The following is a 24,936-nucleotide window of genomic DNA, read 5'->3' on the forward strand; positions in this document are numbered from 1 at the left end:
ATAATCCACTAGAGCTGAGGATGACCACCAAACCAGCACTCAATGCTAGCCCACTAATGGTCAAGATGAAGATGGGTTTGTGGTAGTAAGTCCAACAACTGGGGTCTCTGGGTACAGGGTCCCGAACTGGAATTGAAACGGTTTGCATAGTCAAATCTTCACTTAAATCACACTGAGCGCATCCTGACTGTCAAACAAAAAATACACAAGTAAATGTCACTCACTTTGTACGATCCACAGTTTAATATAAATATCTTTCTGAAATGCATTGTTCACTCACTAATGAAGATTCTGTCATTTACTTGCCCTCGTGTCACTCCAAAACTGACTTACTGGAAACACATGTGGATCTCCATTGGATGGACATAAAACCACTGACACATTAAAATATCTTTGTTCCACAGAAGTCAGTTTGAAACAGTATGAGGGCAAGTACACAACTTTCATTTGTAGCTGAGCTATCTCTTTAACAATATCATCTAAACATTGTTGATAGCATCAAAATAGCTTTTTACTTGCCTTCTGTTTGTATTCTGATACTTGGTTCCTTTCGTTGTAATCAGCCTCACGCGTAAATCCAGGAAATATGAGAGAATAATAGTCTCGAAAGACCATTCAAAACACCTGTCTTGACCAAAACAGGAAAGATCTTCAAAACGATCTGGGTAAAAATCTCAAATTTTAAAAACATGGGACTCAGTGAATAGATGACCATTACCAAAACAAGCAGAAGAACTCCAAACCAGTGTGAGCAGGAACAGCAGCACAAACAGAAGAGCAGCTGGTCCAACACATTGTCTAGCTCATCAAATGCATGTAATATAATACATCTATTACACAGCCCTACTGTAAACAGAACATTGTATCATCAAAGCTGACAAATCCAGATACCGACTTCATTTAAATTAATTCACAAAAGCCATCATCAGATTTAGAATTCTTTTAATTCACTGTTGATCTGTCAGAACAAATGTTTACATAAACAACCATGTGTACTACAAATTCTGGTTCCATACATATCCACGTAAATTGTTGACAGGATGAGAAAGCTGTACATTAATTGCATTTCAGATTTTATTTGTTTTAGCTTTTCTTTTCAGAACATGTCCTGTGACCTTTGGTGTTTTCTTGGCCAGTTTTTTGTCTTTTACAGTTTTCTTAAGTCCTTTGCTAGCAGGCCTGGGTGCTTTTTTCAATCCTTTTTTGGATATGCCCTGTAAAAAAAAAAAAAAAAAAATCACATACAACACCATTATTGCATTACCATCCATGCAGTGTAAATACTGGTTTTACTAACAGTCCCTTGTGAGCAGGGTTTCCGTTGTCCGGTAATTACCGGACATTGGCCGGGAAAAAAATGAAATGTCCGACAAAATTAAATCTCTCCGGTCAAATTGTCCGATTAAAATGGCCTACCGTAATAATCCCGCCCCCCTAACACAATCTGAATTTAAGAATAAGCCTAAAATGTATAAAGCAAAAATACACCGACCGATCAGAAGGATTATTTGCCATTTTACAAGCATTGAGTCTGTGGACACCGCTCCTCTTATCGATGCCGTAAGCCTGCGGCGTGATGCCCTCGCTGTCATGACAGCGCTCCGTGGCTATGGAGGATTGCATTTCTCCACAGCCTGCGAAGTCCTCATATGTGATTTCAACGAAATGTATCCAGTAGGGATGCTCATTTCGGTTAATTTTCCCGACCGACAACCGCCGTTCGTTAATCGATTAACCGTTAACTGATAAGATTATAATATTGAATTGGCATTAAATAAATAAAAAATTTGACGCGTATCTGTGACCCGTTAAAAATACAAACATTTTTATTTATTTATCAAAGGGTTTATTTTAACGTGCAAAGTGCAAACAGCAGCATACAGAACAGATCAACAACAGAACCTGGATTCAGATCACATTTTCACACACCTGCAGGATTTCAGTGACAACAGAGAAAAACAGAATAAAATACAAATAAAAAACATAAAATTGGCCAACACTAAATATATTTTTTTAACTTAAATAATTAACAAATTAAGATGACAAAAAGAAAACACTGAATCCGTTTGAACGAAGCTTTCAAAAACCAGCAATGTTTTTTCAAAGATTTTTCATTAAATAAAAATAGCAGTCCTCCCTCAATCCACACAGAGATGTTTTTATCTCGATGCGGCGCTTGTCGCACCCTGGTCGCACCGCGACCACGTCGCTTCCATTATGAGCGCGCATACCGTGCGCCTGCATTTGAAATAACGAACTTGAGCATGCAAAAGACGCGATGTGAACAGGCCCTTATGCGGCTTATGCGCATTGCAAGTTGTGGAGAGACACTGGGAAGTTTTGATTTTAAGCCAGCAGCTGCACAATTCAGCACTGCAAAACAGCGTAAAAAGAAGAATGACGCGAGACAATGTTATAGGCCTAGTCATTTGTTTGTTCCAGTTCATTTGACAAGGAGACATTTCACGGTGGCCAATTTAAATGTTACCAAATGAGACATACTGATAGTGTATAATTAAGTTCGCTTGAGTAAAAACAATAGGCTACTATTCAGATATGTTATGTGGGGAAGGGGGATTGGTTTGTTAAACTATGAATGTGAAACCATAGTAAAAACAATTGGCGTTGATTGACGCCAATCGGACGTTCATGTTTTTTTTTCCGTCTGTTTGAAAGTTAGGCTAATAAACATGTTGCATTCTATACGGCCTGATTATGTCATTTTTTAAGTTACATAGTCTGCCTCCAGTTTTCCTCAACTTGACTAATTAAGAGGCGATATTTGACCGGCATATCATCAAAATGTCCGTAAAACGAAAACTCTGCCGGTCACTTTGACCGGCACCATTTTTTTCTAGCGGAAAACTCTGCTTGTGAGATGTGCAGACACTGACCTCCCGTTTTGGCTTTTTGGTTGGCGTCTCGATTGGCACCAGCTGTGGGATTTCCTCCTCACAGTCTACATCTTTCTCCGTCTCTTTAGTGATCGGCTCTGATAGTTCTGTTTTCTTATTTTCGCTCTTCCTCTTTTGTGCTCCCTAAAAATTAAAGGGTAAAACAAATGACTTCTCATTTTACTAAAGTATTTTTGGACACATATCCGTATTGGCTTTAAGCAACTTCACCTTTGTTGGATGAGCTTTCTTCTGGGCCTCCTCCACCACTGCAAGATGACTCAAATCAGAGGTGTAGATGGGCAGAGCAACTGAGTTCTGACTCTTCAAATGGATGATTTTTATGTTTCTTCCTGTCTGAGAGGGAAACATGAGATTCAAGGTTTTAGGTAAAAACATGGTGAACAGAAACACATGCCATTAAAAACACAAGAAAATAAAAAGAAACGAGTAGCGAATGATATTGTGAAAAAAAGCAGGCAGGTTACATACATAAACTCTTAACCCGCTCTACTCACTGTTGCTGACTTTGTTGAAATGGTGGAAACCGCCATGGTCACATTCTCGACTATCTCATCAGCCGTCATGTTTGAATGTCCTACACGTGCCATGCTGCAAAGGTAAATCTCACAATCAGGGAAACTGAAAACATTTTTGGATTTTGGAAGAAAAGAAAAATCTCATGTTTCATAGTTTGTAGGGACAAGTTCCAACAGATGAGGAGACCCGTCTGGATACACTATGAGTTACTATCGCACATGTTTAACCCATATCCAGCTGTTATGAAGCAGGAAATGGTTTGCTGTAGTGCTTCTACATACTGTAACTATATCAAATGTTCATACCAACAGGAGCCTTTGTTTGAGACACAGAGGGTGGTGCCTTGAATGAGGAGCTCCATGTGTCTGGCCAGATTTTTACTCTCTAGATCCACCGACAGAGGAGCCCTGACAGAGGAATAATAATACTTTAATTTCTATAGCGCCTTTAAAAGTAGCATCTCAAAGCGCTTCACAAGAATAAGATCAAATAAAACATACAATTATACAAACAACGCATTAATGAAAGTGAATAACAGACAAAAATAAAATACCAAATAAAAACATACTATGAAAAGTTTAACAAGTAAACAAGAACTTTAATGAATGTCATTCACAATCTATTGTCAGTAGTGTAGATGTATTTCATACAGCTCACATAGATGTCATTTTCAAATAGGGATGCAGATATGTGTTCATTTTCAATGTTATTGCCCCGATAAGAAAATTAGAACAATATATTAAAGCCAATAAATAATGGATTATTTCCTTCAGCGGAGACACTTCAGAAGTGCTCTGTTCAACATTATGGTTTTGAATCGTTTAAAATATGGTTGGAATCACTTCTAAAAGGAAAACAGAGTTAAGCGCAACATAAGTAGTGCAAATCTATCATATAGCCTACATAAAATTATAATGAGAACACTACTGTAAAAGAATGTAACACCTTCATGATTAGCAAAGTCAAGTTCGCTTGTGCATTCGGAGACTTTTGTTTTGTGGCTTTGTAAATTGGATTGTTTATTTTGTGAATATATATCTGATTTATCTCATATAGGAAGCATTTGGTTAAGTTAATTAATGTGGTAGCAAAGCACTTACCTTCAGCGTTACTTGTTATTTGAAACAGTAGCTAAAATACATTTATAGATGTTTCTTTTTCAAAAACATTGATGCATTATTAATAACAACTAGCACTTATTTTGCAACAATATGGTTTAATAAAAATAATTTTATTATTGTTCATGCATAGGCTATTCCATTTTATTTATGGCACATGCATTTTGATTCTTTATACACAAGTCATGTTGCCCAATGACTTTTTAAGGCACTCAATGTTTTTGTTAAAGTTGGCCATAGGAGTGTAAAAATTATAAAAGGTCCTGGTTTCACAGACAGGGTTTAGATTAAGCCAGGATTAGGCCTTAGTTCAATTAGGACATTTAAGTAGCTTTGATATTAACATGCCGTAAAAAAAAAACATTACTGGTGTGCATCTTGAGACAAAAAGGTTTTGCTTTCAATTATAACAGCTCAAACATGCATTTTAGTCCGGGACTAGCTTAAACATTGAAACTGGGAGAATGAATCTTACACCGGTTCAAACTAGGTTACTGTATTGTATATATGAGATTTATGTTGAAGTGCTTAGGACAAGGCTTTTAACGGTGAGCCTTTTGTTTTTGCAATCAGGTTCTTAAAAAATTGCCCGATTGATAAGTCTACACTTTTTAGAAAGCAAAATGCCTCTTATATACTTCTAAATACATCCCCCTTTATAATGTGTTACACGTGTCTTTTTGCTGTAAAATCTTTATACTGATTTTTAAAAAGTAAGCATTAGAATAACTTTTATATTGGTATTAATAATTCAAGATGAACACTTTCTGAACTGAAGCAACTTAGGTTTACTTGGTTAACCATACATTTCTTTTTTTTTTAAATCATGCTAAAATATGAGTATCAAATATGATACAAAAGGCTTTTGTGGAATGTTAATTTGTTCATCCCTCAATCAACATTGTACTGTGTTGCATTATTTCTTTTCCCCCCACAATAAAAACAACTGAACTTTGATCATAAAATTAAGCATTTAAATATCTAATGTATCCAATACATCTCAACTCTGAACTATTTTTTGTTTTGTTGTGCATTTAAATGCAAACTTACTTCTTCCTCTCATAGAAATGTTTGCCAATGTGGGAGGGTAACCTGCGTCGAATACGTGCGTCTGCCAAAAACAAATCAAAGTTGCCTAGCAGTCTTCTCTTGGCTTCAAACGGCTTATATTCAGTCCTTAAAACCTTAAAGGGAATCACCTAACAAGAGAAAATAAAATGTATGTAAACATACTTTTAAATATGTTCCAATACATACTGTCACATAAAATGGCCCTGCTTGGTTGTTTCAAAGTTTGTAGAGACAAGTTCCAATAGAGGAGACTCGTCTGGATACACTCTGAGGTACTTTAGCACTTTTTAACCCAAGACCAGCACTGAGACAGGACAGGGTTTGCTGAAATGCATTTGCATATAGTAAACTATAATAATTGCTGAAAGCATTGAAGGATCAGACAGATGAAATACCTCTATGGCATTTTTGAAGCCTCTCTCAGTGAGTAACTTCTTGTAGAATCTCTCCGTCTGTTCAGAAGTCATGTTGGGTTCATCTCTGGTGAAGAGACACACGTCTCCTGTTTCTTTCCTCAGTCCATGGGGTAAAGGACTGTGGTACAAAGTACATTTGGTAAGAGCAGTAATACTTAAGTCCATTATGTCTACATTAATGACCCTGGATTAATTTCCCTTTGAAACACTTACATGCGAATGGTTTGCTCCTTCTTAGGGATTTTCCATTGAGTAAACAGTAGGAAGACGGCCTGACCCTCATTCTGGAAGAGTTTCTGGGACGAAGAGCTGCTCTTTATATATGCCTGTAATGCCTGTGCAGCTTTCTTCACCTGTAATATGATGATTGAACAAAATTAAGTGTCTTTTAAACCGTTTCCAACGTCAGAAACAGACATAGAATCAGTCATTGGTCATTGTTATAATCATAAACAACGCCAGAAACAGCCATAGAATCAGTCATTCATTGTTATAGTCATAAACAATGTAACTTCGTTGTGCTTATACATAACATGTCAACGCAAACATAATACATGTTTTTATATCTAAACTTCGACAATTTGGTTGCCGCGTTTGCAGTTAACAAACTTGCAGCATTGTTTGTTAATAGATTTTGACAAGGTACCCACCCAATCGGAAATATACACACAAACAAAATTAGTAAAACATAACAAATATGTGAGGAAACTATCAGATATAGCTCGTTTACCTGAGTCCGGTCGAGAGCCAATTCATCTCGTGGGGACTCCATTCTGCACGTGTGTAGAGGAAGCTCAGGGCGCATGCGCATTTCCGGTAAACGTCACATAGACTTTTATTTTGAAAAAATGTATTAAATAGTTAGATGCTTCATGAGTTAGTCACTTTCCTGCAGCACAACAAACCCATTTTTGAATCCAAGCCTACTTTAAATGGAATAAAACTTTTGCAGACCTAGCAAATGGATGGTTTAATATTATATTCTGTTTTTATTTTATTTTATAACGTATTTATTATAATAATATAAAAAAATGATTAAATATATTTTTTTTAAAAAAATTAGAAAACAGATTCCCCAAATTCTCCATTTCTTGTTAACGTTTATAAGTTTCCAAATATATACATTTTAAAATGGACTATAAGTAAGTGTAAGCAATAATAAAATACCATTATTAATGAAACAGTGGCACATTATTTAATTTCTGCGTTATCATTCCCATTTGGCCTTCCAGCTTCCTTATCTGCTTTAATTAAACCGTTGACATTTTTCACTTTTCCGGGTTTCTCAGAAGCCGAAGTCATCATAGTTGGGTAAACTTCTATAGTGGTGAATGAGAGACTACATTAAATATATTTTTTTGTGTTCCCATTTGCTCAAAATAGCAAAAGAAAACTCCACAATAGTGTTTTCACAACTTTCAAAAATGGGGGGGGGGGGGGAATAGAGAGATTGCTAACGGCAGCCAGAAGAGTGAAAGATGTCAATTTGATGCAAAGGTAATATCACAGAAAGTAGTGTAATCTTATCGTTGTTAATTATTATGGGTATAACTCTAGATCTGAGAATGATCAGTTATTATTTTTTATGGAAGAAAACCTTGCTTATTGGCAGTCAAAATTACTGATTGGTGGTGACTTTAATGTTGCCTTAAATGAATCCTTGCCACCTGGTCGCCCAACAAATTCAAACTCTGCTTTGAAAGCATTTATGAATAGGTTCGAGCTTATAGATATATGGAGGGCCAAGAACATAAATGATAGTGTAGACATGGAGCAATAAAAATTAATCTAGACTTTCACAAATTTTAGGAATGTCGACAAAGATACTATTTGTGTTGATATCTCAGCAACTCCGGCATTAACAGATCATAAGGCTGTTTGCTTACTGTGAGGTTAAGTCCGAGCTGGAAAGACTAATTGGGTTTTATAAAGCTAAACAAGAAAATTCATTTGGCACCAATTGGGAACTGTTCAAATTTGAAATTGGGAAATATTTAAGAAAATATAGTTCTAATTTGGCTAATTCAAAACTGCTTGAAGAAATGGAAGTTGTCAGTGAAATCTCATCTATTACCAGGATTTTATCTGAAAATTTATCAGATAGTCAAAGAGCGTATTTAGTTGACTTGCAAATTAAGTTAGATGATTTGTATAAATTAAGAGCAGAAGGTGCTTTCATTAGGTCAAGGCAAATGTGGCTAGAATTTGGAGAACAGATGTTTCTTATAGAATCTTGTTTTTTTCAAACTTGAGAAAAATAGGGCTATATACAATTCTATTTATCAATTAAATATTGAGGGGTCTGTCTCAGAAAATCCCAAAGAAATTTCCCAATATTGTTATGAATTTTATTCAAATTTGTATGGTTCTAAATTTAATGTAGCTGATTTAGATACTTTATATAAGCACCTTGGTTATGTTAATTCTATTAATTAGGATGAAAAAGTTTTTTGTGTTCTTGATCTTGTTTGTGACAAAAAACTTAGGAGGTAATAACCACCTCATGAGTTTTTTGTCAAAAACAAGGTCAAAGAAATCTCTTTCAAGATATTGCACAAAATTACTTTTCTACTATTCAAGCTTGTTGTAATGGAAAAGCTATTAAGACTGTTCGTTTGTGTACTGTCTTCAAAATCTTTGATTGATGTCTTGTATTTTTGTGATTTATTATTTTATTTTATTTATATATATGTGTGTGTGTGGTCTTTGCTCCCCTGGCTCTGAAATGTATGTTGTATCGTTTTGTTGTTTAAAGCAAAACTAAAAAAAAGTATAGTGTTATAAGTGTACCGGTACATAAAAAAAAAAGATATATATAAAATACTTTGCAGGATTTACGATGCCGATGACCGTTAAAACACGTCATCAGTCTGTGAAAAAGGTCCATTGACCATAGTGCATTAGCAGAATAATGCAGAATTTGTAAACTCCAATGTGAGTTCCAGGATATTGAACACTATATAAACATATATATAAACAAACCACTTTCATTTAAAGTCATTTTAGTGTTTTATTGTTTTGGAAGTTTGATGGAGTGTACAGAATTTACACCAGCTGATGTGACATGTTCTTTTCTTAACCACATGGGTGTATTTGTGATTTGTTATGTAATGACATCACAGTAAACAAATTAATCTGCTCATCTGGTGCATGATAACATCTCTACATAAGTTTCATTTTTATTTGAAGGACAAGGCCTCTTGTATGACCGGATCTTGACAATTACGACTCTTGCAGGGCTTTCTAGGTAAAGAGCAAGGGTACTGGCAAGCTCTGACCCTGTATGGACCCCTTTCATGCCATAATGAAACAGTCAGCGATCTCTAACTATCCAGATGATGTTGCTATAAAGTGATATGCGATCAGAGACCCTGCTTTCATGTGTGGGGGGAAATGATCTGAATGTTATGTTTGAACGGCATCAAAAAGAGGCACCTCACCAAGACTTCCTCAGTAAGTCATCTGCATTTTAACATGAAATTAAAAGGCCAATGCCTTAAAAGAAATTTGCATCCACTTTAATATTGAATATGTAACAGTTGAAAGAAACTGGCTCTAAAAATTGGGCTACATGAGTGGCATAGCTGAGCTCTCAATATGAGAAAGCTGTCACACTGAGCTTGTCTTTCTATATTAATGTTCTTCCTAAAAATTTATTCTGTCACTTTGATAATGTCCTTTTTCCAAACTAATTTTCTTAGACCGATCCACAGTGGGAAGATGGAGCAGTTTGGAGGACATCTGGCAGGCACACACCACTCCATCCTCCTCAATCCCAGAGTGCACCACGGAAGCCCTTCTATCCGCATTTAGTCCTTCTCAGGTACCAGCTTCAGCACCTTGCCAATTGCGATTGTCTTACCTAAAAACAAATGACATCTTCATTTTAGTATTCAGGGAATATTATGTTTGATTTGTCATGTTATATTTTCTTGATATATTACCCTCATCTCTCAAGGTGAAACGTCCCATCTGAGGGAAGTCTTTAAAAGTCTCTAAGCAGATTGTTCCTGCAGCCCTAAGACGGGCGATGCATACTTGGTCTTGTTTGACGAAGCGTGGGCGAGTCTTGCTCTTTTCTCCTGTTTTCTTGTCCACCAGACAGATTAACGCCTATTCGTAGAGGTTTTTGAGGAACATGACAGTTAAATATTTTAGGCTACCAAACCGTGCTGCTCTCTATCGTGGAGATTTGACGTTTTACGCCTTTGCGTCTGAATATTTTAGAAGTGCACACAAAATAACTTACTGTTATCTGCACTTCTTCTATGCAGGTATGTATGTGTAGTACTGCATTGTAACCTGGGCATATAATGGATTTGTGTTCAATAATGACAATCTGTAAACAAGAACAAAGAAAAAAGCTATTAGATCTTCCAAAAAGTGAGATAGTATTCATAATCTTTACCGCCAGTGCTGGAATCATTACCTGGGCATCAAAAGTGCGCCCTGAGTGACAGAGGTTCTCAGCATTGCATAGGATAAATCCTGGGAGAATCTCTTCCTCCTCGATGCCTTTGAGCCGGAGCTTCAGGTTTTCACCAGGCGAGGCGTACTCCGTCTCCACATCATCAGAGAGAAGACTCAACACCTCCACCGTGTTCTGGGAAATGAGAACAAACAGTGTTTTAGACGCTGACTGTTACGATTCAACCTAATGGGTAAATTCATAATGGTTACGACAAAAACATATTGTATTTGTAACTAACAAAACAAGAAGGACATTCTCTCATGCATACTGTTGTGTTGTACAGTCTTACCCGATTTGGCATCATAATAAGTTGTTGTGCTTTCCCGATACACCCAGACTCCAGTTTTCCAAGCACCACGGTGCCCATGTCCTGCACAAGAGATAATAAAGCAGCATTATGGACTCTATCTGCTGCTTTTAGAGATTTTTTAAAATATATTTTTGAATATTTATTCATGCCTCCTTTTTTACATTTAGATTAACTTTAAAGGTGCAATGTGTAAAATGTATGAGTATCTATTTTCAGAAATCCATTATAATATACATATCTATGTTTTGAGTGGTGTATTTACCTTACAAAATGTTTTTATTATCTTAGAATGAGCCATTTCTATCTACATACACCGCGTGTTAAGTCGCCATTTTGCGCCGCCATGTTTCTACAGTAACCCTAAACGGACAAACTTCTCTACAGAGCAAGTTTCGTCACTCTGCTGTTTTTGCTTCTTCTTCGTTGGTGTATTTAGAGGCAACTTGCACCGTCACTACGTTGAATATACGCATGATATACGCATGAAGAAGTAGTAGTAACGAAGTACGATTGTAAGTAGTGAAATTTTAACAAATGGAGGATCACACATATAATTTTGCAAAAGAGCGGCAATATTCGTCGGCAAAGAAGAGAAACCACGATGCAGCCAGGCGAAGTCTCGGGACATACAACAACGGCATAAATCCTGTATTAACATCGGTGGGGCTTTTTTCCAGCAATTCGCAACCGAACCACTAGATGCCGCTAAAATTCACACACTGCACCTTTAAGAGAAAGTTAAATGATGGTAGAGGTCATCTTAAAAGTACACTGAAATTTTTATCGGCATCTAGTGGTAAGGTTGCGAATTGCAGCCGACAGAAGTTACGGAGGCCGACAGGAAAAGATGTCGTCGCCTGAGACAGCAGAGTTGCCAGTTAAGCAATGAGGTTTCTTTACAAAGATAAAGAAATTATGTTTACTTAATTATTCAGTAAAACGAAATGTTATTGTGAATATTATTGTTACTTGTTCATCATTTTGTCAGTGTTTTATTGTTGACTTTAGCTACCTTCTTTGCACGAAGAACAACATAGTGACGAAACGCGTTTGTCTGTTAAGGGCTACTGTAGAAACATGTCGGCGCAAAATGGCTATTTCAATGTAAGGCGACCCGCAGTGTATGCAGATAGAAATGGCTCATTTAAGGTAATAAAAACATAAAGGTTCATTAAGTAAGGTCTTTATACACCACTGAAAATAAAGTTATGTATATGATATTGCATATACATTTGTATTTATTTAATATATGTGTGTAAATGCACACACACATATATGTATGCATATATACAGTATCTCACAAAAGTAAGTACACCCCTCACATTTTAGTATGTCTACTCAAGGGACAATACTACAGAAATGAAACTTGGATATGTTTTAGAGTAGTCAATGTGCTGCTTGTATAGCAGTATATATTTACTGTCCTCAGAAAATAACTCAACATACAGCCATTATTTTCAAAATAGCTGGCAACAAAAGTGAGTACACCCTAAGTGATAATAGCAGTACGTTGTTAAACCATGCAAAGCCACATGTCCTATTCATCATGTTCATGTTTTTGTCTGCTTGACAGGACCATACAAATTGTTGTATCTTGTATTAGAGCAGTTAAAATTTGTGCTTTGAGTACAATTCTCTCATACTGACCACTGGATGTTTAACATGGCACCTGTCCAAAAGCATGTATTACTGGAACCATGTCCTGTGGTCTGATGAGACTAAGATAAACTTGTTTGGCTCAGTCCAGCATGTGTGGCGATGCCCTGGTGAGGAGTACCAAGAAAATTGTGTCTTGCCTACAGTCAAGCATGGTGGTGGTAGCATCATGGTCTGGGGCTGCATGAGTGCTGCTGGTATTGGGGAGCTGAGCTTCATTGAGGGAAACATGGATTCCAACATGTACTGTGACATTCTGAAGCAGAACATGATGCCCTCCCTTCAGAAACTGTGCCAAATGGCATGATAGCGACCCCAAACACACCGCCAAGATGACAACTGCCTTGCTGAGGAAGCTGAAGGTGAAGGTGATGGAGTGGCCAAGTATGTCTCCAGACCTGAACCCTATTGAGCACCTGTGGGCCATCCTCAAGCGGAAGGTGGAGAAGCGCCATGTGTCTAACATCCAGCAGCTCCGTGATGTCATTATGGAGGACTGGAAGAGGATCCCAGCAACAACCTGTGCAGCTCTGGTGAATTCCATGCCCAGGACAATTAAGGCAGTGCTAGATAACAATGGTACTCACACAAAATATTGACACTTTGGACACAGTTTTGACATGTTCACTTAGGGTGTACTCACTTTTGTTGCCAGCTATTTTGAAAATAATGGCTGTATGTTGAGTTATTTTCTGAGGACAGTAAATATATACTGCTATACAAGCAGCACATTGACTACTCTAAAATATATCCAAGTTTCATTTCAATAGTATTGTCCCTTGAGAAGATATACTAAAATGTTTGCTGAAATGTGAGGAGTGTACTCACTTTTGTGAGATATACATGTGTCTATTTGTATATACACACAGACACATACTGTGTATATATATATATATTTGTGTATTCATACAAACTTTTATGTTAGATGCGATTCAATATATTGTTATATTTGATCTGCCATGATTTAACACTAAGTAAAGTTCATCTTGAAAAAACATGAATAATTTAATAACACTACTTTATAACATTAAAACAATCACATTATAATGTTGTGATGCCTAAATTGACTTGTAGCATTTGGGTGTCAAGCATATTTGAAGAGGTTTTCTATCCAATTACTGACACTTCGATTTGATGGTAACTGTCAGCTCTAGCAAAGAAACTAAGCATGACTTTAATTAACTTGAACTTAATCTCATTACATGTGCTGAACACAGGGCTTACGGTAGTTTAGCTTATTGGTTTCAAAATACCAGCCACATTTTGTCTCACTGGGAAGAGAACAGATGAGAAAACAATTTCCTCATTCCATTATACTAGATGCTTTCCTGCCAAAACACTTCTTTAAATAATTGGAAATCATCAGCAGAAACTGAGACAATAGCAGTATTTGGAACAGTAAGACGCTCTTGATAGATACTCAGAATATTATATTTTAGAACAACAGATGCCGTTTTGAAGAGCATAATGCATATGCAAATGTCATTAAACTTGACATCAAATGTTAAGATATCAATACCATCTTTCACTTACCTTGTATTTATCCACAATAGCCAATCTGATGGGACCATCAGTTGGTCTGGTGAAGTTTGGCAGGCTGTCCAGATGTGGAATGAAAGGCAATCCCCTATAAAAGTTCAGCGTTGAAGTAAACTGCCAATTGTCACTCGGATTTCACTTCACGGTAGCCTGAAAAATGACATGTTAAACTTACGTGTACCACGGGCACAACTCAGAAGTTTCTTTCAGGTTGGCTCCTGTCATTCCGGAGCAGGGCATGAAGTGAATGTCTTTCTTTGGATTAAAGCCCACTTTCTTCAGAAATGGCACTAACTTCTCTTTACATTCCTCGTATCTGTAGGGGTAAATGTGTAGTAGTTGCTAAAAGAAGGACCAGATACAAGGATATAAATGATAGAAGTCAAACTCTATTTAATTCACCTATCCAAACTCCAGTTCACAGTGGGATCGTCCATTTTGTTGACGAGGACTATCAGATGTTTGACTCCAGCTGTTTTGGCCAGCATGGCATGCTCCCTCGTCTGACCTCCCTTTTCAAAACCGGTCTCAAACTCACCCTTCCTGGCAGAGATGACCTGAAGAAACGGAAAATTATGTTTTCTTAAGTGTCAATAAATAAAGTCAAGACCTATTATTTTAATTTTTTATTTTAATTTATATGTACACTATCGTTCAAAAGTTTGGGGTCGGTAATGTTTTTGTAAAAAAAAATTATTCTCACCAAGGCAGCATTTTTTTTTTTTTAAATCAAACATACAGTAAAAACATCATTATTGCAAAATATGGTTACAATTTAAAATAACTTTACTATTTTAATATATTTTAAGATCAGCATTTATTTGAAACAAAAAATAATTATAAAACATTGTAAATGTACTTTCACTTTTGATTAATTTAACTTAATTGTTATATTAATTTCTTATTAAATACTATTAGTATGTTTAATAATTTTATCTTAAAGAAAAAATAATTGTAAAGTGAAAAAAAAAAAGAAGAAATTTACAGAATTATTACCGAACCTTTTTTTCTGTTTTCAACAAGCATTACTTATAATGTCTTTGTCAAAGACTTGCACACCTTAGCTACAGAGCTATAAGCAGCAATCGGCTGTAGGCGTTTCAAGGGGAACTCACCAGCACTGCCAAATCAGCTTGGGATGCCCCCCCAATCATGTTGGGCACAAAGCTTTTATGGCCCGGTGCGTCAAGAATAGTAAAGTGCTTTTTCTCAGTCTCAAAGTAGGCTCTTCCAACTTCTACTGTTTTCCCCTTGTCTCTTTCCTCTTGGTTTGTGTCTAGAGCCCAGGAAAGATACCTGCAAGGATAAACATGAATGAGATGTCATTTCAACCCAGATCGCATCATGAGAACAAATATTTGACTAAAAAAAGCCAAGAATATGTGTAAAAGCTCATATAGACATCTTAAAGTGACTATACCATTAGGATTTCTTATCTTAGAAAAAGCCTTTTAACCAATCTCCATGTTTGTCACATGATGTACACTACAGTACAATTCAAAAGTTTAGGGTGAGTAAGATTTAAAAACTAATAATTGATTAAAAGTAGCAGTAAAGATGATTATAAAAATGTGTCCGAATTTCTTGAGCACCAAATCAGCATAACAGAATGATTTCTGTAGGACCATGTGACACTGAAGACTGAAGTAAATTCAGCTCTGCCATCAAAGGAATACATTTTATTTAAAAAATGTATTAAAATTAAAAATTTGTATAAATTATTTTAATTTGTAATAATATTTCACAATTTCACTTTTCATTTTGATCAAATAAATGCAGGATAAGAGACTTACCGACCCCAAACTTTTGATCAGTAGTGTAATATATTATGCTGCATTTACATGAAAAGGCATTGAAAGAAAGGCATAAATAAAACAGTCTGTTTACCAAGTCTCTCTGTTCTTCTCTTTTGCCTCCCGTTCATATTTCTCCAGCGTTCTTTTGTCCACCATACCAGTTAGATACCTTAATGGTAAACAATTAAATATGCATTTTTTCACATCATTTATCACAATGTATAACTGAAGGTTATAGCAGTCAAGTCTTTGTTATAAAGAATCATGGTTCACTCACATAATCTGTCCACCAATTGTAGACTTGCCTGCATCTGTACAAAAGAAAAATAAATCAGTAATAAATTATTAATTTGCTCACCAGCCACTCTGACTAGTGGTTTTGCAAACTTGCTAGCCAATCAGCAATTTCACTTGCCATAATTTTGTTTCTGGGAAATTACGTTTTTTAGGGGGCTGATGATACACTTAGCTCACTTAGCATAGAAGAACGTTATAAGCAACCCAAACTTTACAACGCTGGAAACTCCGATAGCATGCCTTCTGCTGACAAACGCCCCGTTTACAGTATATCTAAAACTATTAGTGCTGTGACTGCTGTCAAATAGATTCATCGAGATTAATAGATTCTAAAATAAAAGTTTGTTTATATAATATATGTGTGTATATATATATATATATATATATATATATATATACTGTATATGTGTGTGTGTGTGTGTATATATATATATATATATATATATACACACACACACAAACATATAATATATATATACATACATACACACACACACACACACACACATATAATATGTACATAAACATATATAATATATATACACACACACACACACATATACAGTGTATATATATATATGTTTATGTACATATTATATGTGTGTGTGTGTGTGTGTGTGTGTGTGTATGTATGTATATATATATTATATGTTTGTGTGTGTGTATATATATATATATATATATATATATACACACACAGACAGACACACACACAAACACACATATATGTACATATAATATATAAATAAAATACACATACATTATATAAACACAAACTTTTATTTTAGAATCGAATAATCGTGATTAATCGATTTGAAGCACTAAAAACTATATTATTAAATTGTACATATAAAAGAAGTTTTGTGCTTGTGCTTTTTATTCGTTGCACCTGTTTCTGAATATTGCTTTATCTAAGCAGTCTACACTTAGATCAATCAATATTCAGAAACTGGTGCAATTATTATAAATGTTAGTTTTAATATAAGAGAAATCTTTTCCAACCACTGCCGTTCAATTTTTTTCGTCTGCAGAACAAAGTGAACAAAACAGTTTAACTTCCCAGAGGAGGACACGCCCCAACGAATATGTATATATACATCAACAAGATAGTTCGGACATGCATTGTAACCGTAACTGTATATTCCAACACTAAATGACACTAAAAACACGTTAACATACCCACATGTCCAATGAACACAACATTCACATGCTCTTTCTTAGGGGCATCTGGTAGAGGAGGAGGCAGCTTGGGGGTCGGCATCTCTTCATCCTCCTCCATCATCATTTCATCCTGTTCCTCATCCCTACAGCATTCAGTGTCATCCGGGGATCCACCTCCTGGTTCCTCCTCATCCCGCTCCCGCTTCTGCTCCCACGTCTCCACTGCGCTGGCATCTGTCTCTCCGTTCTCCACTGCAGCTGTGGGGACAGTCACAGCATGTTTGCATTTAGTGGACGCAGGATTCAATGTTAAAACTTACTAAAACACAATGACCTGTTCCTGGAAAACATAGAAACAAGTCAACAAAAATGCATCTTAACACTCAGTGTCTAACGTGGCCCTTCAATCATAAGCCGTGTCATTTCAGTTGAGTCAGCTCAGCTGTTCAGTAAAACAATCTTTAAGCTACACCATGAGAAATATAAAAAAAAAAAAAATGTAAATGCTTTGTATTCTTAAAACAATGGAGGACCTCCTGAACACAAGCAAACCTAAGAGAGTGGTAAGGGCTAGTAAGGGATTATTCACTGTGAAATGAAAAATTTGTCTTCTTTTAATCTTTTTCATTAGTGAGTAATTCAAAACTAATATGACATTCTCTTATAATATGAGGTTTTGGCACATAGCAAGTGCTAAAACCTGTCCCAAGTTTTCGTACCATTCCGATGAAGTAAAAGATTCTAAAACAAAAAAACAAAACCATTTTTTCAGTCAAAAATGACTGAAAATCCCCAGAGGTGTATAGAAATTTTAAATGTAACAAATGAAAAATGTATAAAGTTGTATGGACCACTTTTTGTATGATACATGACATGTATGATGCTTTTGCATCTTTTTACAGTCAAAAAGTTTGAGAACCACGCTTTAAGCCAAAAAAGAGATTGATTAAGAGAATTAAGCAGAGGACAGGAAATTAATTTCAATGAACATATATTGTACTACATAAAAATCTGAAATCAAGCTAAGAAACAAGCTACAACAACAGAAATTGAGAAACGCATTCATTGTTTTGACAGTTCTGCTTCTCTGGGTCAGTATCTGCGGCTGGAGGTGTAAGTAAAGGGATAAATAAGGCCTGTAATTTGAGCACATGAGTGCTGATGTAACAAGTTGCCCTCTGTATGGCTGATGAAGCGGCAATAGTGGAAGTGCATCACTATATATCAGAACACAAAACCCAAGCAGAAAAGTAGAGTAGCTCAGGGGCGTAGAATTTAGTAGGGAGTCGGACGCTAGGGATGTCACGTGTCCCTACCAATATCCAGTGACACTGATATATCCCTAGCAATAATTTCGATCAAAACTTAAAATACATTTATATTGATGTCCCCATCCCCACCAATTTCAAAATCAAACCTACGCCACTGGAGTAGCTTGATAGACAGATATCCAAAAAGCATTAACATACCCACTGGTTCTGAGATCTCCATGCTTGCCACTGCATCAGTGCCTGTGGAGAGAGATATGGGTTATGATTGGAAAACATTCAATCAAACTCACAAATAAATCTGGCAGTTTTGAGTCACCACAAAATCAAAATTGACAACTTTTATTTTTTTAATGGAATATTGCAGAATATATTATAAATCATTTATCTGTGCACATAATTATTTTATTTTCTGTAAATTAATGTGCCCTCTTTAATTTCAATCAAAATAACTTTCTTTCCCTCTTGCAACGATATCTTTTTTCTGATGAGGTGTTTACTGGTGGGAGGGCGGGTCACTGTCACTCATGAGATCACAGCAATACAAAATAAAATACCCAATGGACAAAATCAAGTCCCCCCTACATTTTTTTAATACCGTTTCACTTGGATCAGTGGCATGCAGTGGTGTTCTGAAATGAGGAGGCAAAGTCCTCAGAGTTGTTTTATATATAAATCAAATGTAAATTCATTTCTCAGTAACACTTAATGTTGTCACATTTTCCTGGTTAAAAAAAAATCACTTTATATTTTATATATATATATATTTAAAAAATAGTTTTATATACAATTTTATTTTGTATTTTTACATTAATGTCATTAATGTTGTTTTTTAAAAACAAGTATAAATCTCAAGTTAGTGTTTTAAGCATTTTTACATTTATTCCAAAATAATAACTAAAGGCAGTAACAATTAAAAAAAAAAAATTGTGAACTGATGTTCAGCTGTTCTTAAGTCACCTTATTGTTGGATCATCAATCAAAGCTCTGTAAACACTGATCGAAGATACTACTTGAATATACTACACGAAGATGTAGGCTACCTTTAATTTCACCAGGCTGATTGCTCATTAAAAACACATCAAGGAGGGAATTATCCCACGAACCAATCATATCACGATATAGGCATTGCCTCCTCTCACGTGACTTTGAGACGATTATCTCAAAGTTAGTGTGGAAATGCCTCCTTGTAATTTACACAAACTAAATAACCTGAAACAGACTGGAGTCAAATATTATCAGCAGGTCATCTGTCTATTAGTATTAACTCAATTGTACGACACAGCTGGTCATGTGACAAACACGCAGCACCCATAAGGGGGCGACCCGCTCCTGTGTAGAATAAAACACCTAGAATAGCGATAATTTCACCACCTCATACATAATTTTAATCATATTTCTCATAGTGTTATTCGTTTATCTACGTGTAAAACATTTGAATAAGCACACAATTCTGATTAAACTTTTTTAAATGAGTGCTAGTTCGTATAGTGTGTTATGTACGTCATGCTATCATAATTAACAAGTAGATTGTGAAGTCGGCTCCTAAACTGGCTAAGCAAGTCTATCCGGCCTTTAGTTCATGAGTCATGACAGATCACATTGTTTATTAAAGTGCGCTACATTAACATATTACAACGTACACCTGACTATGTATAATGAAAATGTCTTTACTCGACTATGGTAAATATAGCGCTCAAATAAACGCTGGCATCTGTTTGGCTAGCCCGTTATAAACATTTCCAGCTAAAAGCCCTTTTATGGTCAGAATGCATCAATGCTGCTGTCAGTCGGTTTATTAACGCTGTTAGTTTACCATCAGACGTATCGTTTTCCGCTGGACCTTGGGAAAGAAAGGATGGTACGAATATCGGAGCGTTAACGTTGAGCCCGGTGAAGGCAGACTGAAGTTCGGTATCAGCCGTGGCCTCAACATCGTCCTCCTGTTCCCACGAATCAGGGGCTATGTCTCTCGAGTCCATAGTGGCTTTAACTAGAATAGCTGACGTTTCTAGCGGGTTGCGCTTTAACCCACAAGGCGGTTTTGAACACAACCAAGTCTGCTGTGTTTTCAGTATCTATTCCAGGTAAATTGATAGATTGGGGAACTCGTAAATGAGCTGAAATGGTTCATGGGGCGCCTCGTCTTCTTCATGCGACACCATGGACGTGTAGCTAGTAGTTAGCTGATCCTGAATCTTGCATGCGCGCACTCGCGCAGTGCCAGTGCAGAAACGTGGACTGTGAAAGCAGAGACCATGCGTGATAATAGCCACATCAACAGCTTTTCAAAGTAAGACCATCATGGTAAATCTGCAAGTGCAATATTAAAAAACGGGAATATATTAACAGTCAAAATGTGACCACTCTGCACTACTTTTTATTCAACCGTTTTTATGTACTTTTAATTTACAATTAAAATTGCATTGTATAAATAAACAATTAAAAAATATGCATAAATATAGATGTGTAATGTATAAACAAAGTATAAATACAATGTATAAACAGATAGACAATAGATAAACATGTAAATAAATAGGTACAACTAGTTTATGTGTTAACTTGAACAGGTTCCATCTTGAACAAAATGTAGACATTTATGCAACATGTTTTCTGTGCAGATTTTTAGTCTTTGGCATCTGCTATTCCTCCAGCGGTGATGGCAAAAGTAGCCTCGCTTTCTGGCATATCTGGGCTGTAGAAAAGCAGAGGTTTGGTTGCATTTAAATCAAATGATAACCATATACTATAACTGTCTAAATCTATAAATAAATGTACATATGCATAACTTGTGCATTGTACGTGTTCTTTTTATGTTAGTTGAGAAACAAAAAGAGTAGCTAAAATAATAACACTTTACAATAAAGAAGGAGGTATTGTTAACAAAACTACATTAGTTAACATGAACTGACCATTAAAAATATTTTTAAAGCATAAAATAATCTAGGTTATGATGTTAATTTGGTCATTTACTAATACATTCTTAAAATCAAAAGTTGTATCTGTAAATATTTTGAGCTAACATGAACTAACAATGAACAGTTGTATTTTTTATTAACAAACATTAATAAATATTGTAACTATTTATGTAATGTAATGCTCAATGTTAGTTAACAAACATAAAGTAATGGAAACTTATTTTAAAGCGTTACCGAGAAAATCTTGAAATTACCTATCAAATATTTTGGCAATTCTCAACTCAGCACGTCCTTTCCTCAAGCTGATGCGTGTGGTGGAGGCATGCGCCAGTATGTGTCCTCCAATGGGCTTTTTGGGATCTGCTTGAAATCTAAGATCATAATAATCAGTTTAAAATCCGCCAACATTCCCTTTCCTATTTGTTTTGTGTTCCTTCTTACGTCATTCCAGCCCCTGGATCTGCAGTCATCTGGTTGGTAACAAACACTGCCACGTTGTACTCTACAAACGATAGATATTATTGATGAGGTGAAGTTCAGAAAAATTAAGTTCACAAGTTAAAATCATGAGCTTACTTCATTGAAGATAAGACTGACTACTATCAAGTTCTATGCCAGGTCCATTATACTAGTAGTGTCTTATTCCCATTCATTTATATAACAGAAGATGATTTTTACAGACCTTCAGAGATCTTCTGCAGTCTGGAGAGCATTTGTGCAAGCTTCTGCTGTCTCTCAGCCAGCTCGCCTCTTCCAGAGAAGTCCACCCGGAACAGAGCCATGATTGAGTCTATTATCTGTGAAAAATTAATTGTCGAAGGCAACAAGATCAAGTAAAATCGCTTCCTAAAAATATAAATCTCAGAACGTTTACAATGATAGGATCAAGTGTTTTTCTTCTATCTCTCAGACTTACCAGAAGCTTGAAAACACCTCCTTCCTCATGAAACTTGGCTGCAACAAAGTCTAATAATTCCATCTGATGCTCGCCTATGAATGAAAAATATATTTAAAAAAAAAATTATTAAGAGCCTGTTAAACTCCAAAGTAAAGCGACATTTCAAATCTTTAAGTAAAAAAGTTCAGCTTTAAAAAAAATAGGGAAGTTCTTACTGGTATATGCACGTGCATATAGCACATTATCCAGTACAGCTTCATGATCCACATTGAATCTGTCAGCTATGTCCTTGAGCCTCTCAGGCCGACTGGTGTTCACAATTATTAAGGAGAAAAGGGATTCTCCATATTGTATAGGTTTAGAAAAATCCATTTGACACAAAGAAAGCAAATGCAGAAATGATACAAGGTGTTTTCAGAATCAATGAAGATGACCTTCCCTCCTGAGTAGCCATATTCACCAGGAAGCTGGGCGGTTACTTGGGAAAAAGAGAAAGAGAGTGACATTAATGGTCTGAAATGACAATTAAATTGGAAATATACCATTTAGACAAAATACATTATTGTTCTTACCACACAGTGTGTGAGCGAGTTGAGTCTTTCCAGTTCTGAATTCTGAAGTTACGCGAAAGGATTCACAAAGACAAAAACATGTAATTTTGGTAGAACTGATGTATGGGAAAATGCATTTAATTCTGGTTGATAATCATAACACCACCCTACCACCAAAAGCCTCAGTAATGGCCATACTCTCCACACCTCCTCCAAGGAGTTTGCTAAACAAAATATGAATAAAGCATTTCTTTATTAATGTGTAAAATGTGTAAGACTTTATTTATGACTTTTATCAGACAAAATGTTCAGCCCTGTGTAAAACAACAGGTAGGCCTAGGTTTTAGTACGGAGACCTAGCATGACATGAGGGGAAATAGATATTGTAGCCAGAAATAAGATTTTGTTCCCACAACTTATTAATTTGTGTCCATATTTTTTAACTGATTTTAGTTAAATCATAGCCAAGAAATCTTTTTCCCCTCCATGTTATCGGCAAGGCTCAGTATTTTAAAGCTATAAAAATGTTATTTCTTACTCAAACTCCAAACTGCCAGTTGTGACGTGGAACACTTGCTTCCTTTTTATAATGTAATCAGATGCTGTCTGAAATCCACATGTCTACAAGAAAGACAACAAAATTGTATACATTTACTTTAAGATTAACTCTATACAATTGAAAAATATATGTATTATGCTAACAAATTACGGGAATACACATCAAATTACCAACAACTTTCCAGCAGCTTCCTTTATTTTGTCCACTTTAGCCTCAGACAGTCCCTTTACATTACAGAGAGCACGGCGTGTGGTCATCTGGATGCCTTTCACAGTACAAATCCCTACAGACTTCAGTTTCTTAATGTCAGCCATGTTCTTAAGAGAAAGGGTTATGAATCAGTCACTGTCATGATGAGATTATCTTAACTTTCATAATAACATTTGTTTACTTACAATGCCATGCTTCTGTAAGAGCTCAATGTCTTGAAAAAAGGATTCCTAAGGGGGTTTTATAGGAAATTAATTCATCATTAATTTGTGCTATACACAAACTAGTAAAAGACAAATGGGTATGTCTAATTTAAGTTGTATATTTTCATTAAATGCATTTTGAAACATGTAGGCTAATATTAAACACAAGACCTCACGACTAAAATTGTATTGGCTGGCTCATAGAAATGAATGTGAATCACCTCATCTTCTTGGTACCCGGACTCATCCTCCAAAGCCTGCTCTTCCAAAACTTTCATACTATGGATGATTTAAAAAGAAAGTTTACAATTAATTATTGTCTTTCGGCGACAAGTTAAGTCATTCGGTAATTATCTATTCTAGATAAATCTTTTTAAAGTGGCGGCTTACTCTATAATCAGCTAGTGTTAAATGTTAGCAGCCTGTTTCAAAAGAACTGGTCTTAATTCTCGCTGTGGATGTCACATTAACAGTTATAGTGTCGTGTTCCTCGTCATAAGGGTGCAAAATAACTTTTTTTGGCAAAAATAAATGAATGTAAATGACATTTTACCTCACGTTTATTCCTCAGGGAAAGCTGACAGAAACTGCTCGAGTGATCTCACGCTGAGTGACAGACAGTCAGTGACACTTCAGCGCGCGGCGCGCATATTTTCCCGCGCTCTGATAGTCATCAATGCCACACCCACATTAAAGTTTCAGGGTTTTTTGTTGTTGTTGTGATTTTTAAACTACAACTACTACTTATAATACATCTAAATGGTTCTGTTTTCTCTATTTTACCAAACCGACCTGAAATGTAAAAGTTTTTTTATGATCCTAGTAGTGGCAGTCTGACAGACCAAGCACACAGCTGATTTTGTATTCAATCCTATTTTTTACAGTCTATGATTCAATCTACCGGTAAACCTAAAACTGTTTTAAAAGTTTTACCATCCCTCTTATTTTTTAAAATAATTTTTTTTCTACGTTCAAATTCATGTATCCTATTTTATTCTCCCAAACAAAAAGTAAAATAATCATAAATCTTTTCTTTATTTCTGTGTAAATGTACTTTTTT

At 35.8% G+C, this 24,936-nt stretch overlaps 3 protein-coding genes and 2 non-coding genes across 5 annotated transcripts; all 5 read right to left on the reverse strand.

Moving 5' to 3' along the window:
• Positions 1–1,052: 1,052 nt before the first annotated feature.
• On the reverse strand, positions 1,053–6,882 carry rsl1d1 (ribosomal L1 domain containing 1). The gene is made up of 9 exons (XM_056255421.1): positions 6,770–6,882; positions 6,253–6,392; positions 6,019–6,157; positions 5,603–5,751; positions 3,740–3,841; positions 3,413–3,506; positions 3,126–3,251; positions 2,895–3,038; positions 1,053–1,214 (listed from the first exon to the last, which is right to left on the reverse strand). Exons 1-9 carry the CDS (start codon positions 6,848–6,850, stop codon positions 1,068–1,070), a joined length of 1,122 nt encoding a protein of 373 aa, XP_056111396.1. The 5' UTR covers positions 6,851–6,882; the 3' UTR covers positions 1,053–1,067.
• LOC130088792 (small nucleolar RNA SNORA55) lies at positions 3,575–3,705 on the reverse strand. The gene has a single exon (XR_008807495.1). It is a non-coding gene; the product is annotated as a small nucleolar RNA SNORA55 (small nucleolar RNA).
• Positions 5,833–5,956, reverse strand: LOC130088791 (small nucleolar RNA SNORA55). The gene has a single exon (XR_008807494.1). It is a non-coding gene; the product is annotated as a small nucleolar RNA SNORA55 (small nucleolar RNA).
• A 2,153-nt stretch (positions 6,883–9,035) lies between the features above and the next one.
• gspt1 (G1 to S phase transition 1) lies at positions 9,036–20,772 on the reverse strand. Its single transcript, XM_056255422.1, has 14 exons — positions 20,354–20,772; positions 18,739–18,780; positions 17,288–17,527; positions 16,089–16,122; positions 15,903–15,980; positions 15,131–15,311; positions 14,418–14,572; positions 14,191–14,331; positions 14,010–14,103; positions 10,800–10,880; positions 10,469–10,642; positions 10,289–10,378; positions 9,984–10,152; positions 9,036–9,901 (listed from the first exon to the last, which is right to left on the reverse strand). Exons 1-14 carry the CDS (start codon positions 20,517–20,519, stop codon positions 9,849–9,851), a joined length of 1,698 nt encoding a protein of 565 aa, XP_056111397.1. The 5' UTR covers positions 20,520–20,772; the 3' UTR covers positions 9,036–9,848.
• A 307-nt stretch (positions 20,773–21,079) lies between these two features.
• On the reverse strand, positions 21,080–24,495 carry dmc1 (DNA meiotic recombinase 1). The gene is made up of 14 exons (XM_056255359.1): positions 24,423–24,495; positions 24,098–24,155; positions 23,859–23,903; positions 23,634–23,780; positions 23,443–23,525; positions 23,076–23,128; positions 22,926–22,967; positions 22,759–22,831; positions 22,569–22,660; positions 22,372–22,445; positions 22,138–22,252; positions 21,897–21,957; positions 21,710–21,826; positions 21,080–21,232 (listed from the first exon to the last, which is right to left on the reverse strand). Exons 2-14 carry the CDS (start codon positions 24,152–24,154, stop codon positions 21,163–21,165), a joined length of 1,029 nt encoding a protein of 342 aa, XP_056111334.1. The 5' UTR covers position 24,155; positions 24,423–24,495; the 3' UTR covers positions 21,080–21,162.
• Between the last annotated feature and the right edge of the window lie 441 nt (positions 24,496–24,936).

The sequence above is a fragment of the Rhinichthys klamathensis genome, unplaced genomic scaffold, assembly GCF_029890125.1.
Source record: "Rhinichthys klamathensis goyatoka isolate OS25496 unplaced genomic scaffold, OSU_Roscu_1.1 h1tg000121l_1, whole genome shotgun sequence".
NCBI lineage: Eukaryota > Metazoa > Chordata > Actinopteri > Cypriniformes > Leuciscidae > Rhinichthys > Rhinichthys klamathensis.

Bases quoted from the DNA above. Each gene is read 5' to 3' on its own strand.
- dmc1 (XM_056255359.1), bottom strand. From the start codon at position 24,154: ATGAAAGTTTTGGAAGAGCAGGCTTTGGAGGATGAGTCCGGGTACCAA. The intron at 23,526-23,633 runs GTAATTTGATGT...TCTTTCTTGTAG, and splicing joins AAGCTGCTGGAAAGTTGTTG to ACATGTGGATTTCAGACAGC. The intron at 21,827-21,896 runs GTAAGAAGGAAC...TTATGATCTTAG, and splicing joins GATCCAGGGGCTGGAATGAC to ATTTCAAGCAGATCCCAAAA.
- gspt1 (XM_056255422.1), bottom strand. From the start codon at position 20,519: ATGGACTCGAGAGACATAGCCCCTGATTCGTGGGAACAGGAGGACGAT. The intron at 14,332-14,417 runs GTGAATTAAATA...TTACCCCTACAG, and splicing joins GTGAACTGGAGTTTGGATAG to ATACGAGGAATGTAAAGAGA. The intron at 10,643-10,799 runs GTAAGACTGTAC...CTCATTTCCCAG, and splicing joins TTATTATGATGCCAAATCGG to AACACGGTGGAGGTGTTGAG.
- rsl1d1 (XM_056255421.1), bottom strand. From the start codon at position 6,850: ATGCGCATGCGCCCTGAGCTTCCTCTACACACGTGCAGAATGGAGTCC. The intron at 6,393-6,769 runs GTAAACGAGCTA...ATCATATTACAG, and splicing joins TGGCTCTCGACCGGACTCAG to GTGAAGAAAGCTGCACAGGC. The intron at 3,507-3,739 runs GTATGAACATTT...TTACCTTTGCAG, and splicing joins TCAAACAAAGGCTCCTGTTG to CATGGCACGTGTAGGACATT.